Here is an 18,673-nt window from a genome sequence, read left to right as displayed (position 1 = left end):
AATCAGGTATATGAAGACTGTATAGGGATTCCTCTTGGTCTGTGGGCATACGTATTACTCTCTGTATATCTTAAAACAGATCTGGGTTAGCAAGAAGCTCCAAAATGTTACATCTCATACCCAGGATTTAGTTATACCCCCCTGAACAGGCTCTTTAACTTCAGAAGTTGAACAGGAGTTTACTGGTCTTTTGTTAAGGGAGCTATGATAGAGTTAGGCTCTTGTTTCTCTAGAGCTGAACTTTTGCAGCAACCTACTGTGAATCGTGCCACTATGCCAGCTATGACTTGGTTGCTTATTCAGCCAAACCCCAAAGTGGCAACTTTGAGTTTGACCTGTTTGTCCCAGTATAACAGAAGGAGATGAACATAACCTTTCTGCTTTCTAGATGCTATTTGAATGGTTCCACGGCCTCTCATGTTCTTCACACACTGCTGCTAACATGTGTGAAGCTGTATTGTAAACCATAGTTTCTTTGATCTTTTGCAAATACTGTGTAGCTCATTTTGCTTTTCTGCTAAGTCCGTCTCTTGTCATAATACTGATCAATGCCACCAAAATTATATTGCTTGACATCCTGTTGATCAACTTGCACTGGCTGCATTGTGTTCTTTGTCCTGGCTGGGGTTTCTGACTTTTTTGCAATTTTTTTGTTACATATTTTGAAAAGGACATAATTATTACAACATTATTCACAGCTCCATTTACCACCTGTTGTTCTGTAGAATCCTGCTTAGTATGTTCTACAGCTGTTTATAATATTCTTAAGGTCACACATGTAAATTTACAATTGCATGTTAGGGGAAGTGATGCTGCATATAACCAACTTCTGTTGAAATATGTAGATCAGGGAAAAGAATGTGGTTGTACAACTATGTTTGTGCAAGCCAGACAAAGAACGGAGGATTTGTGCCCTTTGCCATGAATGTGTAAACTAAGTTGGGCTTCATGTGAGAAGAATGTGCAAGAAGGTAATGAATGCAGGAGTGGGGCTTTGGCCATTATCTGAAGGGAGAAACTACAAGCTACTGGAGTTGGAACTGAGCCAGCATGATGTAGTGGTTAAGAATGGTGGCCTCTAATCTGGAGGAGCCGGGTTTGATTCCCTACTCCTCCACATGCAACCAGCTGAATGACCTTAGGCTAGTCACAGTGCTGTTAGATCTGTTCTCGCAGAACAGTCCTGTCAGAGCTCTCTTAGCTCCACCTCACCAGGTGTCTGTTGTGGAGTAAGCAAGGGAAAGGTGTTTGTAAGCCACTTATGGACTCTTTTGGGTAATGAATTGCAGGGCATAAAAAACAGCTCTTCTTCTTTTAAGATACAATATGGTGTGTATGGGGGAAGGAGTGCTTTCCCATGTCCTTTCTGTAGTGTATATGAAGGGAGGGAGGATATATTGACAAGTCTCTATCTTTGATGCACTTTGTTTCTTCTCCTCAGGCCGCCACTGCAAGAACATTGTGAATGTGTGTGAGTCTCAACCTTGCCAGAACGGTGGGCAGTGTAAACTGGCAGTCAATCTGCCTCTAGGATACACCTGTCACTGTCCCCCGGTAAGTGTCATGGGACACAGGTATGCAGAACAAGAGATTCATCACAGCATTTACATGAGGCTAGAAAAAGGTGTTGATGGCAGTGATTGAGATGGTTGGTGGGGGCTTCCCATAGCCCTTGTGGCAATGTTAATTATTTTCAATGCCTACTTGGAAGCCATTCTGAGAATCAGATTTTGGATGCAGCATCTATGACAGTGGTCTTCAGCCGATTAGGATCTGAGATTCACTGAGCATGGGAACCATTGAGCAGCAACCATATATCAGGATGTCATGTGACAGTAAGAGGAAGTTATAGGAAGGGTCATAACCTCACCAGTCTCAAGGCTCGGAGCATGGGCAGCAATCGGGAGACCTGGTGACAGGATACAGAAGCACAGTACTAGGAGGATCAAACCTAGGCTCAGAGCCATGGATGAATTCGCTCTACAAAAGGGCAGGAGAAAATGGTAGTTCTGTAAGAATGCCGGTGAGCCTAGAAGAAGAGTCCTGTTAAAAAGTACTCAGAATATATCGATTCTCCTTTCTGAGGGCAAGACTGGGGAACTAGGCCTTGTTGGAGAGAGAAGGGCTGTCTGTTGCTAGGCCAGTGAAGGAAGAAGTCTTTGAACTTGGCTGTCTTCTTGTTCCAACCCTCTTTATTGTCCCTCCCCAGAGCTATACAGGTATCAACTGTGAGCGCAGTGTGCTCTCCTGCCGGGAACTCTTCTGCTTCAATGGCGGTAGCTGCCGGACCACACAGCTGGGTGCTCGCTGCTTCTGCCCGCCTGGGTGGGCTGGCCCTGACTGCCGCCTCCGTGCCAACAGTAGCTGTGCGAGCTTTCCCTGCCACAATGGAGCTGTCTGCCATGAGATTTCTAGGCCCCCTTACTTCCAGTGCATTTGCATCGGTGACTTCACTGGCTCCCGTTGCCACTCTCCACGCACGCCCCCTGAACCCCACTGTCCCCTGGAGGAGTGTGCGGCAAGAGCTGGGGATTCCTACTGCGACAAAATGTGCAACACCCCAGCCTGTCACTGGGACGGAGGTGACTGTTCTTTGTTGGTTGACGACCCCTGGAAGCAGTGCAAGATCCGCCAGTGTTGGCAGTTCTTCAACAACAGCCAGTGCGATGAGCTTTGCAACAGCGTCGAGTGCCTGTATGACAACTTTGACTGCAAGACCCGTTACCGCACCTGCAAGTAAGACGCTGCCCTGTATCTTGAGATGGGGAGGGCTCTAGTGGTACCTGATGTATCTTAAGTAAAACATTGCCAAAGAACAGGGGTGGGCAAACGGTGGCCCTCCAGATGTCCATGGAATACAGTTGCCATGGGCCCCTACCAGCATTCGCTGTTAGCTAACAAAATGAGGGCTCTGTGGACTAGACAGGCGCCATGCTCCAACCCTGTAGTGCTTTATGTCCTACTGGGGAAAAACCGAGACCAGTGTGGTTTCTTCAGCCCCAGCCCCCAGCCAGAAAATGGTTGCGTCTCGCATGTTAGTTATGTGGGATTTTTATAGAAAGAATCCTTTGCAGATCTACTTTGTCTTGTTGTACTGCCTCACAGACTGTGCACAAGTGGACTGGGTGGTGGGATGGCAGGAGTGATACATTTCCATCCTCTTCTTCCACAGCCCTGTTTATGAGAAATACTGTTCGGACCACTTTGCTGATGGCCGTTGTGACCAAGGCTGTAATAATGAAGAGTGCGGCTGGGATGGGTTGGACTGTGCCAAGGAAGTGCCTGAGAATTTGGCCAACGGTGTGTTGATCATCACTGTGCTGCTGCACCCTGATCAGCTGCTACGCACAAGCACCATCTTCCTGCAGAAGCTCAGTGCTATACTGAGAACCTCCTTGCGCTTCCGCCTCGACGAGAATGGCAACTACATGATCAAGCCATATTATGGGTCAGGTGGCCGGCATCGCCGGGAACTGGAGCGAGAGATTATTGGGTGAGTAAAATCGTTGAGCCAAAGGTTAAGGACATGCGTTTGAGAGGTGACCAAAGAAGCGGCTGCGATGTCTTCTCTGGGCTCAAAGAGCACCGAGGAGGGCTTGTGCAGGGGGGTCCCGGGGGCCAGGTGAGGAGGCAGCTCGGCTTGGAAGTTGAGCTATAGTGACTTCAGTTGCCTTCACAAAAGGAGAGAACTATGAAAGTGTAGAACTGAGTGTAGATCAGAAGAGACCACAGAATATGTTTTAGAATTAATTAGGAGGTTATAGAGAGAGAAATTGCTGTAGTGGGACAAATACTTAAGAGAGCCTTGTTAAGATTCTCAGAGAACTAGATACTGATCCTAGTGTGCAATGGCCTCCATACACAGAATACCGGAAGGCAGTGAAAAGTGCTCCATTTTAAAAGAAGAAGAAAAACAAATTCCTGAGATGATCAGCGATCAGTAGAGGCTGAAAAGCCTGAAATCAAAGCCAAGACACAGTTTGCATAAACGGGATACCTGTAATAAATTCAGGAAGCCTTAGCATTGTTCTTGTAAAGGGAAATCATGCCTCATAACTACAATGGAATTCTTAAAGTTATTGATGAATCTGGGATAAGTAATCTTCATTATGATGTGCTTCTAAAAAGATGCCCTTGACAGTCTTTCATAATGTCTACTGAGTATCAATGTGAAAAGCCAGCCTCTAGAAAGTGGGAGCTGAAAGGAAAAGGGAAATTTTGTAGGGTTGGCTAACCACCCCTGCCTTGCCCTGTGTGAAGGCCAGAGGGGAGATTTAGTGCTATATAACATTTGCCTCCCCCCCCCCCAGGTCTGTGGTTACTTTGGAGATTGATAATCGCCTCTGCTACCAGGCATCGGACAAGTGCTTCCCTGACGCAGTCAGTGCTGCTGACTATCTTGCTGCGCTTTCAGCCGTCGAGCGCCTGGAGTTCCCATATCCCCTCAAGTCTGTAAAAGGTGAAATTCCTCCCTTTTTGAGTGGGTGGGGCAGCTGGAGAAAGTAATATCTTTATATCTCTGGGTTATGCTGCCTATGCTTTCCATAGATGGTACACTGCAAATCTAATCACAGAGATTTCCATGTCCTGCTGGAGGTGGAGTCCGTGCCGGGCCAGACTTTCTTCCAGAACTTGTTGTTAGGCCTACAGTTCTGTTGGCTCTTTTTCTCCTCTAGTCTCCTCTAGTCTCGTCTGCTTCTAAGATGCTGAAACACCCTAAAATGCTGTTCTAAGATGGTCTCTGAGGACACTTGTGAAGCATGTGGCAGAGATGATGAAGATGCTGGCAGAGATCTTTTTCTGCACTGAGGACTTATTGTGTTTCTCAGTGGCAGTAACCAGTGAATCTACTGCCCCCTCAGCACCAAGGTTTGGCTGTGTGAAAGGCCTGCATGTGTCACTGAAAGCCATGGTCAGATGAGATTCATTTACTTCCTGAGACTCAAGGCAAATCACAATAAAAAAACAAAATCAAGTCAGATAGCAAGGACCTTCAATAAACAATGGCGTAGGACTAGAACTAGGGATGGGCATGAACCAGGAAAATGTGATTTGGTTTCTGGTTTCTCCAGTTCACGAACCATCGCAAAGTATTAATTGCCAAAGGAGCTGGTGAGGTTTGTGATGTGTTAGAATGCCCCCTGGTGTGCTAGAGACACCAAACTCTCAGAAGATCTCCGCCTGACTCTCCTCTGCCTGAGGATTAATCGGGTCCGAGTTCCGGCCCCTTAAAGAACATGCCCCCCGGAAAGTGCATTCTGGGAAAAGGATAGGATGTCATTTTGACAAGTGTAAGTTCAGGTGTGTATAGAACAGATCCTGTGCAAGCTAGAGACATCAAAATGGCAGTGGACATCCCTCGGATGCTCCTCTACATGCCTTACAAGCTTGGTAAACATTTTTAGTGAGGTGAATCCGTCTGTCCAGAAATGTAGCCATTCACAAGCTGTCATAAGCTGCTTGAAAGTTTGTGGAAAGCTCATGCTAGATGACCTGTCACAGACTTCATTAACCAGCCAGAACTTGTCACAAACTTTAGGTTCTGGACCAGTTCAAGCCCATCCTTAACTGGGATTATCAGATTGGAAAATTGTGTGAATAGTAACCAAAAGCAAACCAAAAAACTATCTAGGGCACCTTGGGTTTTTTTCCCCCCAAATCAGATTTTTCCAGAAAATCCACATTGCTGCCGTATAGTAGGGGATCCAGAAGATGCTCATATCCTCCCGTTTCTATTGTGCCAGCTCCGCCCCTAAGCCAAGGTTCCAGGTCTCTCCATACTGCTGTGACTGTTTCTCCTGTAGCACTCTATCCTGCCCCTAGTGGGCAGGAGAGGGATTTAGTCTCTGAATCTTGATCAAAGTTCTACACCAGGGATTTCCAGCCAGGGGTCCATAGACTGTGGGAGCTCGGGAGAGGGTCTACGGCCTTTCCTATCTTCATGTACTTGGCCACAAGCTAAAGAACTGGCTGCCACTACTCAGAAGGCACAGTGGGTAGGCTGTGGGTGTAAAAATTAAGGAAGGTGAAGTTGGTTGTGGTATGGTATGGGGGCGGGGCGGGGTGGGGCGGACTATCTTAGCTTCGGCCCTCCTTTCCAACCTACATGAGGTGGAGCTGCCATAGTAGTAGTAAAGGTGGGAGGAGGGAGTGAAAGGAAGGCGAAGGGTGTGGGTGGTGATTTCACTTTTGGCGGCATGCCACTTGCAGGGGGTGTGGCAGGGAGGTATCACCAGCTGACATCACTTCCAGGGGTCCTTGAAGCCTGAACATTTATTTCAGGGGCTCCTCCACAGTCAAAAGTTTGAAAAAGTCTGTTCTAGACACTGACTGGGAGAAACGGAAGAAAATAAAAGAACTCTGTCCATCAAGATGGTTTTCTTAATGACCATCAGTGGGCTGGATCCAGCTATCCTCCATGTATCCTTCATCCAGTCTAAGGGTCTTCCTCCAGCTTATGCAGCTTTCTCTATTGGAAGAATTTATTTGGAGGAAGGCACCTGTTATTGGAGGATGGCTTCAAACTTGAACCAGAAAAAAAGTGGGATATAAATATTTTAATAAATGAATAAACGTTGCTCAGTAGAGTGATAGAATAGGAGTAGGATCTACTCAACTGTGGTGACCTGTTAGGAGGGAAAGAGCTCTGCATCTTCTAAAAGGACTCAGTTGGTCCCGCAGAAGCCAGGAAATCCTATGAAGAAGGGAGTGGCACAAATGGATCACTAGGGTCTTCAAAATCTACCTCAGGCTTATAGTTATTTTCAGAAGTTCAAACACTATCTTCATCTTCTCTAAAACTACTGGAATGCCGGGGGGGGGGGAGGTTCAAAAATCGACCATTGCCAGTCTTCAGTCTCCTTTGAAAATTACTTCATGTTCTGCTAGGGGAGTTGCTCCCTTGGCTTCTTTTTCCACAGATGCTCCTCTGGTGGAGATCTGTAGGGCATCTCCCTGGCCACCTTCCTCAGCTTTCATGAGACATTTCAAGTTAGATTCCTGTGCTTCTGCTAAATCTTCGGCAGACATGTCCTCCAATAGGGGATCTGAATTGTAGTGGGACACAGTTTTTCCCAGTGGATTCAAGGATACCTTCCTATGCTGATGGCTATTCCACCAGGCTTTCTTCTCATCAATGGATTGGGAAGTATCTTCTTCCTATTTTTTAGCTGTCTGAGATTATTGGGTGTTCCAATAAGCAGTTATTTAAAACTTCTTTATCTGCCTTTCACTTAACACTCCTTGTTTTCTATATCTTTATAGTTGGACTCCTGCAACTTGCTCCATGCAGGCCTGCCCTTAACTTTGATCCTGAAACTGCAACTGGTCCAGAATGCAGCTGCCAGGGTTCTCACAGCAACACCACGGAGGTCCCACATCCACCCCATCCTCCAACAGCTGCTCTGGTTTCCAGTTGAATTCTGGATCAGACTTAAGCTTCTGGTTATCACCTTTAAGGCCATACGTGGTCTGGGTCCAGTATACCTGAGGGTTCGCCTCTGCTTATACCCCCCAAAGAGCCTTTTGCTCCACCACTTCCAACTTCCTGGTGCTCCTTGGCTCGAGGGCCAGAGCTTTCTCCACCAGGTGGAATGAGCTCCCAGAGGACATCAGGGCCCTGACGTAACTTGAACAGTTCTGCAGGGCCTGCAAAAGGGCCTCCACCAAGTATTTGGTTGAGGTCGACAAGAACCACCACTTCCCACGGCCCTCCCCCTGAGCCTCCCTCCTATGGCACCCACTGCAGTTCCGCCCAACCCACTGGGCTATCAGTATGCGTTGATTTAATGTTCTCCATATTATTCTATTGTTCTATTATGTTGCTTGCCATTATCACTGTTCTCTGTTTCATATAAACCGCCCTGAGCCTTTGGGGAAAATGGTATATAAACATAATAATAATAAATAAAATAACAGTTCTTACAGTGTCCTGTTCACTTTTTCACTGTTTCCTTCCTTCGGTGATTATACCTTAATAGCTTGGCAGGCCGTGAACTGGGGGTCTGCCTCCAGATATCTTGATAATTACAGTGAAGTATACCCTGTCTGTGTGTCGAATGAATAGGAGGCATAACCCATTCAATAATACCTTCCAATTCAGTTCACAGATGATAAGAATCCTTCATGGTAAATCCAGTGTTGGATTCTACCATCCTGAATTGAATGTGGGATGCTTAGTGACATTTAATAGCAAGTAGTTGACATTCTTGAATTGTTACTACAGGTGAAAAGCTGCCACCTGGTCCTGTCAAGCTAGTGCCATTGCTGGTTGTAGCAGCTCTGATCCTCCTGGTGATCCTGGTTCTGGGCGTGTTGGTGGCACGGCGCAAAAGAGAGCACAGCACCCTTTGGTTTCCTGAGGGTTTCGGCCTGAAGAAAGAGAGTAGCAACAAGAACCGGCGTGAACCTGTGGGCCAGGATGCCTTGGGCATGAAGTAAGGAACTCTTATACACTGAGGTGCTGCCCAAAATCTATCTTCAGTCACTCTGTCAGTTTACAGCTACTTTGAGGAAGGACTGTGGCACAGTGGTAAAGCATCTGCTTTGCATACCGGAGGTCCCAAGTTCAATCCCATAAGGTCTTTAGTTAGAAGGATGAGGTAGCAGTTGATGTGGATGTCAGTGATGTACTGTGAGTACTGACAATATTTTAGCACCAAGAATCTGACGCAGTATAAGGTAGCACCCAATGTTCAGAGAACAGGCATCCACAGAGTTCTTCTATTGTATTTTGGGTAGCAGCGCTTCATTTAGGTAGCAGAGAGCTGTTTCCCTGAATAGAGTGGGGCAAGGGCTGTAAATCAAAATTCCTCAGTGTGTGTTCTCAACTGCTCAGCCTTCATTCTGTATTTTCTTTCCTCTGTAGAAATATCAGCAAAGAAGAGAACCTAATAGGGGACAACTCAGAAGACTGGCTAGAAGCAGAGTGTCCAGAGGCCAAGCGACTGAAGGTACTGCCTGTTTTTACCTGGACTGAAAACATGAATCACGAAAGGATTCCAATTCATCTTTGGTGCTGGCCCACTTCTTTATTCATGTATACGCAAGTCCATGCACTGGTTCTTTTCCTATTCCCCACCCATACTGTCTTGGACCCGACCCCCAGTAAATTGAGGGCAAGTAGTTCAATGCAATAGGTGAAAAAAGGCCTTTTTGTGACAACTGTGTGCCTGTATTCTTTCCTGCCAGGTGGAGGAACCAGCCATAGACTGCGAAGACCCAGTGGATTGTCGTCAGTGGACACAACATCACTTGGTGGCTGCAGACATCCGCATGCCACCTTCTATGGCCCTGACACCACCCCAGGGCGAGTTTGATACAGACTGTATGGATGTCAATGTCCGTGGGCCAGGTAAATGAGGATGGAGGGTATTGTACAGAAGCCACAAGCTCCAGGCTGTAGTGCGGTCAGTGCATACTGGGGAATGTAGTCTTAGTGGATGACATCTAATAGGTTTGACTTCCTTTCTCATTGAAGAAGTCCAGCATGAATTGCTCCAGACTAGATATATATATTCTATTATTATTATTTATTAGATTAGATTTGTATACCACCCTCCCAAAGTCAGCTCACAGTAGTATAGACCAAGTATGAAATGCATAAATAAATACTCTGATTAAAACTTTAAACATATAAATTCTGAGACAGATGTTACAATCATTTAAACTCATGTCTAGTTGCAGTTGTCTGGTCATAAATTGGCTACATCTCCAGAGATTTCCTTCTTTGGGGCATTTCTGATTGGTTGCCCAGTTCTCACCCAAACTGTTCTCAGTTCACTGACCTCAACCAAAAGCTTGGTGGAAGAGCTCCGTGTTACAGGCCCTGCCTGTAAATATTTTGAGAGGAGGAGGGTGAGTCTCTTTTCCCTCCTCCCAATCCCTTATTGATATCTCCTCTTTTTTTTTTTAGATGGCTTCACCCCTCTTATGTTGGCCTCCTTTTGTGGTGGCGGCATGGAGAATGATGTGGCTGAGGAAGAAGAAACAGATGACTCTTCTGCCAATATAATCTCTGACCTAATCTGCCAGGGGGCTAACCTGAGTGCCCAGACTGACCGAACAGGCGAGACTGCTCTGCACTTGGCTGCCAGATATGCACGAGCAGATGCTGCCAAGCGTTTGCTTGACGCTGGTGCTGATACCAATGCACAAGACAACACAGGGCGTACACCACTGCATGCTGCTGTGACTGCTGATGCCCAGGGAGTTTTCCAGGTAAGCTGCCCTTGCTCTGTATCCTTTCCTCATTCTGTGGATCGGGATCAGTCTTAAATTCAGGATTTATAGCCCTTTCACCACTTTTATTTATTTTATTTTATTTTACCTTTCTTTGCTAGAAACTCAAGAGTTGTTGTCTGTGTCAACCATCTCTTATTTTACTGTGGGCCCCACAGAAAAGTAGTGGCTATTCTTCCCACTGAGACTGTAGCTGAGAAGACCTGAATTGTAATGGGGCGTGTGTGTGCATGTTTGATCACCTCTCTTATCTAATGCCTCACTACTGTTGCCAGATCTTGATCCGGAATCGATCAACAGACTTGGATGCCCGAATGGGGGATGGTTCAACTGCGCTGATCCTGGCAGCCAGACTGGCTGTAGAGGGCATGGTGGAGGAACTGATTGCCTGCCATGCTGATGTCAATGCTGTGGATGAGCTGGGTACGTAAACTGGTTTATTCCAGAGCCTGGGGGGGCTGTCAGACTCAGACCTTTGCTTGGCTATTCTCTATTAACATCTTCCACTGTAAGTTTTCAGGAGACTTCCTCTTTACTACATTTGCCACAGCAAGCTTTTGTCACACAAACTCATGCACACAAGATTCTTTCCTAGGGGTTGTATCCAGACAAAAAAATGTGTGCATGCAAGGCACTTTTGGCACTTGAAGACAAAGTTCCTTCCTTCCCCTTCCTGCTGTGGCTCATTGATCTCCCCAAAATTCTGCTTCTGGGAGGTGGGGAGTAGGGACTCTCGGGAACAGCATGACAGGCAAATTGGGGGCCTGTAGCCAGAAGAGAGAATTGATGGAAATTGCCCTGTTTTTCTAGCAGCAGAAAATTTAATCTGGATCCCACCCTACATCCCCAGTATACCAGGAGGAAGTTCATTGTTGAGCTTCTGTGCAGGCATGCATGGGGACTGTGCATGAACACAGTGGATAGATCTTTACAGCTAAACGCCTCTAGGGGGCACTTTGTGCTGGAGCCAGAAGCTTTGTTCCTGTCCAGGGGCACGTGTGCCTACACCACAGCCCCCAAAGTTCCTCTTTTGTTGTTAAAGGAGTAGATCATATTTTAGAGTCCCTGGCTTTTTTTTTAAAGATAGTTTGTTTTCATGGAAATGACATTAGTTTTTGAATGTCTCCTATAACTCAAAAAGCCCTCTTCAAGAAGTATTCCCATTGTGGAGCAAAGATGATCCAAACTGATGAACACAACCTTAGTCTGTTCTGCCTGGGTGGAAGACATAGTGTAGCCACATGTAAGGCCTTGCTTATTTCCATCATCGAGGTTGCCATATATTTCCTTATTTTGATGACTGGCTATTAGTGGCAGGTTCGGAAGACCACTTGTTGAGTCAGTGTTCTCTCATCCTGAAGACCTGTCAAAGATTGGGACTTTCAGTTCTTTGGGGGAAAACACAATTTGTTCTATCATAGAAAGTACAATTTATTATAGCTGTGCTAGACTTCCTGAAGGAGAAGGGATTTTAACCTTTGGGAAAGGTACAGGCTATTTTTATCTTGGTGAAGCAGTTCCAATCACAGTGATTCCAATCAGTTTTTATGTTGCTACAGGATTGAGATTCATGCCTTATGGCATAGGTTCTCTATTCCTAACCCTATCATCCATTCCTTGTTATGTTGGTTTTCTAGAAATAATTTATTCCAGGGGATCTCCTTTGGAATGTCTATGCAGGATGCATCAGTTTTGGAGTGGAGTACTCACTATCCAGGATTGTCTACTGCAGGGGTCCTCAACCATTTTCAGGCCGGGGACCGGGGGGGGGGGGAGAGGGAACAGCGCTTACTGTCGGGTGCAAAGCTGCCGCGCCCGCGCGTTTGCACCCATACGTCCCCCTCGCAGAGCGGCACTCGCCAGCAGGTGTGGAGCTGCCGCTCCTGCTCGCTTGTGCCCGCGCCTCCCCCCAAAGTACAGCACTCGCTGGCGGGCACAAAGACGCAGGCATGGAGCTGCCACGCCTGCGCCTTCCCCCGGCTTGAGCGATTTGGCCATCGAAGCGGCCGATCGCTCCCAGCTCAGCAAGTGCTGCGCCATGGGGGGGGGCACCCCCACCTCCCCCCCCCACCATGGCCCGGTCCTGAGGGCTCCACATCCTGGTACTGGGCCACAACCCGGGGGTTGGGGAACACTGGTCTACTGTACATTAATAGATTGAAATACGTGCTGTTGATTATATCCTTGTTTTTCAAACATGCAGGCAACATGATTACAATGTTTTATTTAAACAAACAAGGGGGCAAAAGTCATGAGGTTGCCCTTCCATGGGACACATTCATGAAGCTCAAGACTTCAATTCAGGCTATTCTGGGAAGTTTAACTACAGAAGCCAACAAGTTAAACAGGATTAGCTTGCTTTCCTACAAGTGGTCTATAAAGGCTACTTACCCAGAACTGCTGTTGCCCTATGGAGAGTTCCAAATGTCAGTCTTCTTGCGACACAGTAGAACAAGAAGGCAGTTAGGTTCTGCTCCTGCACAGGACTGGGAGCTGGTTCCCTGGGAGATTTGTTTCAGCTGCATTGGCAGAGGGCTCTCTTTTACTCTTTCCCTCCATTCTTACTCATAATAAGGCTAATAGAGAAGGCCATCAGGGAAGAATCAAACATGACTTTATTTAACATCCTTTTGGACTGGATAGATATGGTTTCCAGTCCTCATGAAATTGTCCAGGGGCCAGTTTTTCCTTCTTCCACATCAGCCAAACTTGATTAGAATCAACCAGATGTTTCATCACAATCTGACTCACCTCAGCTAATGGCTTGGAGGTGCCAGACAGAAACTTAATTTTTTCCCAATGAGGTTAATGAGGTCCTCCTGCAATCATGCAGACCTATTACCAAGAGATCCTATATGTATAAGCAGAGGCCATTTTTGCTCTGATGTGGTTGGAAGGTGTCACTTGGAAGGGCTTGTTTGCATGGTATCTTTGATTGTTACACATGAAGGCAAAAGGCTTGGTGTTTTCTTCACTAAAGGTTCACCTGGCTGCCATCTCGGGTTATCATAGAGGGAGAATCAATTTTCCCCTATCATGTGGTTAAGAGATTTCTTAAGGAGTTGGTTAATCTCTGTCTACCCTGAAACTTCTTGATATCCCAGTGATCTCTATCTATTATGTTAGGACAATTAATGCTTAAGCCCTTTGAACCCGTTGCTACTTGTTCTTTTTAGTGGATGTTACTTCGATGCTAAAGATGAGTGAGCTATCAGCCCTCCAGCTAGATCCTCTGTTTTTGAAAAAAAATTCCTGAGAAGGTAGCCTTTTACCCTGATATTGAGTTTCTACTTGAGTAGTTTCAAAGCTTGATTTGTCCCAAGATACTGTTTTGCCTGTATTTTTCCACTCACCGAGCTTTGAGGATGAATGCTCATTACACTCTTCAGATATGAGGAGGGCACTATTGTTTTATCTAAGAACCTTTGAATTTTGTAGGGATAAAGTGCTGTTTATTTGCTTTGGTGGACCAAAGAAGAGTAGAAAAGCATCAGCTCAGATAGTGTCCAGATGGACTACCAAGACTATTAGGGGATGTTATGAGAGGGCCAGACATGCCCATTGAATATCTATACGCATTCTGCTAGGGAAATGGCTTCTTCTGCAGCTTTTCTTGATGGTGTTCCATTGATATATGCAGAACAGCTACCTGGTCATCAGCAGACACGCTTGTACGTCACTACGTGTTGGACATCCAGGTGAGATGTCAGACACAAGCAGGCAAGGCAGTTCTTCATTCACTGTTCAAGTGAGGAGAGCCTGCCTGGTGAGTGGCTTGCTAGAATCCCCATGTGAGACTGCACAGAAGATTGATGATGAAAACAAGGTTGCACTTACCTGTAACAGTTGGTCATCAAGCATCTTCTGTGCAGGCACACATATCCTCCCTCCTGCCCCACTGTATGCTCTGCTTTGGCAGCACTAGAGGAACTGAAGGCATAGGGGGTGTTGTTGCACAGGAATACATGTCCTCAGGCAGGATCAAAGCTTCTGGAACACAGTGCCCCCTAGAGGCCTTTATCTGTAAAGACCTATTTGATGGCAGGCCTGCCCATGCACAATTCCCATGTGTACCTGCACAGAAAATGCTTAGTGAACAACAGTTACAGGTAAGTACAACCTCGTTTTGTTTTTCTGCTCTTACTTTGATGTACTTTGATGCTGATGAGGCCCTGCTTATTCACAGCCACTGGGAACTGTATGCACCCAGATGGGAGGGAGGGCGCCATGACAGTTCCTCCTGCTACAAAAATGCCTGGGTATCTGGTCTTCAGTGAATTGGATATTATTCTGGATTAGGAGGCTATAGGGTACAGAGCACTGCTAGAAATGTAATAACTGCTTGAAGTTTGTTTGGATATCTGTCTCATAAAAGGGTAGTTTGTTTCACTAGGAAGGTGATTTTAGTCTGGAGGAGGTATAAGGTTGATGGGAAGCATGGAAGAGACAGGCATGACAGTGGGGAGGGAGGCTATAACTTGAGGCTGAGGAGCATTAGGAGGTTATAGGGCTTCTCTAGTGGGGTCTGAGAGTCATCAGCAAGGGAGAAATTACGGTGTTCTCTCTGTCTCAGGTAAATCAGCTCTGCACTGGGCAGCTGCAGTCAACAATGTAGAGGCCACAATTGCACTGTTGAAGAATGGGGCCAACAAGGATATGCAGGACAGCAAAGTAAGTTTTTGTTGCACTCAATTTCTTTCCCACCTATATACAAGAGGGCTCTGCTTATTCCTGCCCTCAGCAAGACAGGTTCTTTTCATGGTTGTAAATGCATCCTTGCTAGCCTTAATAGATAAGGTTTAGGGGAGAAGGGAAAAGCTGGACAAGCTCTGTCACTGCCCCTGCTCTTGAGCTCTTGCTGTATGTACCCATCAATCCCTCCTCTTTATGATAGGAGGAAACACCACTGTTCCTGGCGGCTCGGGAAGGCAGCTACGAAGCAGCCAAAATCTTGCTGGATCACTTTGCCAATCGTGAGATCACTGACCACATGGATCGGCTGCCACGCGACGTGGCTCAGGAGCGCCTGCACCATGACATTGTCCGGCTTCTGGATGACTACAACACTGTGCGCAGCCCACAGGGGGCACTCCCCTCTGGCCACACCCTCTCCCCTCTCATGTGCCCTCCCAATAGCTTCCTACCCAGTCTCAAGCCCACTCCCCAGGGCAAGAAGAGCCGACGGCCTAGTGCCAAGAACACAACAGCAGGCAGCAGTGCCAGCCTAGCAAGAGAGAGCAAGGAGGCCAAGGCACGTGGCAAGAAGCTCAACCTGGAGTGCCAAGGAGCTCTCCTGGAGAGCTCTGTCACCCTGTCCCCCGTTGACTCACTGGACTCCCCGTATGTGCCCAATCCTGCCTCGCCTGGGGTCTTTCACACGGCCAGTGCCTCCTTATCAGTGCCCTCCACCCCCATGGTCCATGGAATGATGGAGGCACCCTTTGCTGTCAGTTTGGCACGCCTCAGCGATCTAGGAGATGGCACGCTTCTCTCCATGAACCGCCTCTCAGTACCACCTGGCCGTATGGGGCTCAGCCTGGGGATGGTAAGCCCCGTGGCAATGCCATTTGACTGGCATGCCCGTGTGCCCACTTCCCAGTGCCAGCCCATCATTGGAGTAGTACACCCTGCTGCCTCTCATCCTAACCTGCACCAGCCAGGCCAGGCCTTCCCACCAGGCCTTCTGCTGCCTAATCATATGGCCATGGGGCACAGCTCCCAGGGGTTGCCAAACCCACCTCCTGCATCTACCAAGGAGCCGACCCAGCCCATGCCCCCACCAGCAACTGCTATACGCACCAACCAACCTGTGTCACCCCAGGAGGGCCAGGGCCAGGGCCAGGGGGCACCACGTGGAGGTCCCCCACAGTACTTAAAGGCAGCTGGGGTGGAGGATTACCCCACTCCGCCTTCTCAACACAGTTACACACAGGGACAGGATGCAACGCCCAAGCACTTCCTCCACCCGCCAAGTGAGCACCCCTACCTGACTCCCTCGCCGGAGTCTCCAGAGCAGTGGAGCAGCCCCTCCCCTCACTCCTTGTCTGATTGGTCTGAATCGACACCCAGCCCTTCAGTCCTGGGGCCCAGCCACACACAGCTTGCTGCGGCTGAGCCATCCACTAAGATGCAGGTGTATGCATGAGGAGCTGGATGGTGGAGCAGATCCCAGATGCCTGTGTCCCTCTGTGGCCCCCATTGGGGCCTGTGCCTGCCTCAGGGGATCTGTTGTTCCCCAATTTGTGTTTTTTTATAAGAAAAAAACTCAAGTGTAAAAAGATTTTTTTTAAAAAAAATTTGGCCCGCTCTGGAGGGGAGAGGCATGGCCTCCCCATTCCCTCACTGCCACAGAGTCCAGGCTGATTCTCTGCCCCATCCCCTAGTGCCATGGCAACTAGGGACTCTGGGGAGTTCTTTTTAAAAAAAATAAAATGAAAGTAAACCCCTTTTGTATAAACTCTGCATTTACTCCAAACGCTTTATTTTTTACAATGTATTCACTGTCATGTCTTGTTGTGCTACTCCCCTCTCTCGGTGGGTCTTGAGTAGTGAAGACTGAAGAGAGAAAGGCATCCCTTGCTCCCCCCTGCACGGTACTGCCTCTTGGGTCGAGCCCCTGCTTCCTCCTCACCATGTTGGGGGTGGGATTCTGCTCACTGTATTTGTGTACTGGGTACACAGCCTTAGCCCAGACTGACACTGCCGTGCAGAGGGCAGAGCCCCAAACTTGCCCCCCTGAGCCCCACCTCCTCTTCCATACTTGGTACTTCATCACATTCCAGGTTAATTTATTCATTTTAAGTTCTGCAGCATTCCTTCTTCGCCCAGCCCACCCTTGAAGTCCTCCATTTGACGAGTTGCTTCAGCTAATGCTAGCCACGGTTGTGGGGATCTTCTAGTTTCCAAGGTGTTCTGAGCCACTCTGTATTATGCCTGCCCCTACTTTATACTCCTCCCCCCCCAGTCCAAGTCTGCCTTCAGCCTAAGTTAGATGTTTCCTGTATGGCAAATTCTTTGCCCCGTGGTACTATGGGTTCTTGGGGGCGGCCACTAGCACCAAGTGTTTTGAAAGGTACTGAGAGAATACAAAATAATTCCCCGCTGAGACTTCTGGCCCAGCAGCCAACTACCTATATTCCTCACTTCCTGCCTCCCGCATCCCATGCCCTGTACATTCCAGCTATTCCTGGCTGTAAATACTGCCGTTGGGAGCAGTGGCTAGATAGGACCTTGTTCCAGTTCGACCTGCTACTCCCTCCTCCCTTCTCATGCTGTTTAGCGTAGTGGGGGAATGGCCCTGGGTCACTCACCCCTCCGCCATAGAAGGACCATTTCTAGCTCATTTTAAACTTCTTTTTTTAAAAAAAAAATCCAGTGTATACCAAGTAGCTTTAAAGCAGCTGGGTGCTTCGTGTACAGAGCGGCTTGAGCCGCGGCATAATAAACATAGCTAATAAGGAAACGGCCTCCGCTTCCTCCATGTGTCCTTTGTTTTATTGGATTGGTTTATTCAAACACGGGAGCTGTTCTGGGGGAAAATGTAGACAAACTGTTCTACTAGACACAACTGGAATTCAGAAGAAGATCATGGCCCTGGAACAAAAGCAGATTTGCTCAGACAGACGGGTAGGTCCACTTGATTTGCACTGGGGACCTGTCACTACTTTCCTTCAGACGGTCCTTTCAGCAACATCTCTGTCATGAGAACTTTGCTGGCTAGGCCTTCCTGTTTTTACTGTTGTCCCCACGCCAGCCACGCTTTGGAACAGTCCAGATACATCCTCTGCCTAAAGTGCACGTAGTCATGAGAAAGTGCCTTGCTGTCTCAGCTGCGAGAGATGAAAGCTGTACTTTCAGCACAACCTTGTACAAAATTACTCCAGGCTAAGTCCATTGACCCTGATGGACTGAGAGTGGTGTGACTGCCTAATACTGCACAGCTTTCTCCCTAGAGACACTTTGGCTGCTTAATTACTCCTTTCCTGCATTCATTTCCAAACAGAGTGGCACAATATTGTGTTATATATTCAAAGTGCTCAGAGTAATAGATCTGAGAGACCCAGGTCTGAATCTCCACTCTGCCATGGAAGCTTGCTTTGGGTAGCTTTTGGAATGGTATCATACTCTCAGTCTAACCTACCTCACAGGGTTGTTGTGAAGTGAACTAATGAGAGGTAGATGGTGTAAGCTGCTTTGGGTCCCTATTAGGGAGAAAGGCAGGGTGCAAATGAAGTTAAAACAAAACTGGATTTAGATTTCCCCTACTGTTCAGAGACAATTAACCATGGATACCAAGACTGGAGAGAAACAATGAATCAATCTGGAAGCAGAAGAAAAATATAAATGTACAGTAGCTCTGAGAACCCTCAGTAGTACTTTGTTCACTCTAGCCTGGACCTATAATGTGTGTAAAATCTGACACAAATCAGTTCTG

The 18,673-nt window shown here is 47.4% G+C and overlaps 1 protein-coding gene across 1 annotated transcript in view; it reads left to right on the top strand.

Moving 5' to 3' along the window:
• Positions 1–17,701, top strand: part of NOTCH3 (notch receptor 3) — a 76,673-nt gene extending 58,972 nt beyond the window's left edge. Inside the window, exons 24-34 of the mRNA XM_077327410.1 lie at positions 1,442–1,554; positions 2,210–2,736; positions 3,173–3,493; positions 4,311–4,459; positions 8,225–8,435; positions 8,867–8,951; positions 9,190–9,352; positions 9,914–10,218; positions 10,515–10,662; positions 14,813–14,910; positions 15,134–17,701. Of these exons, the coding sequence (XP_077183525.1) occupies positions 1,442–1,554; positions 2,210–2,736; positions 3,173–3,493; positions 4,311–4,459; positions 8,225–8,435; positions 8,867–8,951; positions 9,190–9,352; positions 9,914–10,218; positions 10,515–10,662; positions 14,813–14,910; positions 15,134–16,384 (3,371 nt within the window). The 3' untranslated portion in view covers positions 16,385–17,701. The remainder of the gene's footprint in view (positions 1–1,441; positions 1,555–2,209; positions 2,737–3,172; positions 3,494–4,310; positions 4,460–8,224; positions 8,436–8,866; positions 8,952–9,189; positions 9,353–9,913; positions 10,219–10,514; positions 10,663–14,812; positions 14,911–15,133) is intronic.
• Positions 17,702–18,673: the final 972 nt, after the last annotated feature.

The sequence above is a fragment of the Paroedura picta genome, chromosome 3 (genome assembly GCF_049243985.1).
Source record: "Paroedura picta isolate Pp20150507F chromosome 3, Ppicta_v3.0, whole genome shotgun sequence".
In the NCBI taxonomy this organism is placed as follows: domain Eukaryota; kingdom Metazoa; phylum Chordata; class Lepidosauria; order Squamata; family Gekkonidae; genus Paroedura; species Paroedura picta.
This window is presented reverse-complemented; position numbering and strand designations above follow the sequence as displayed.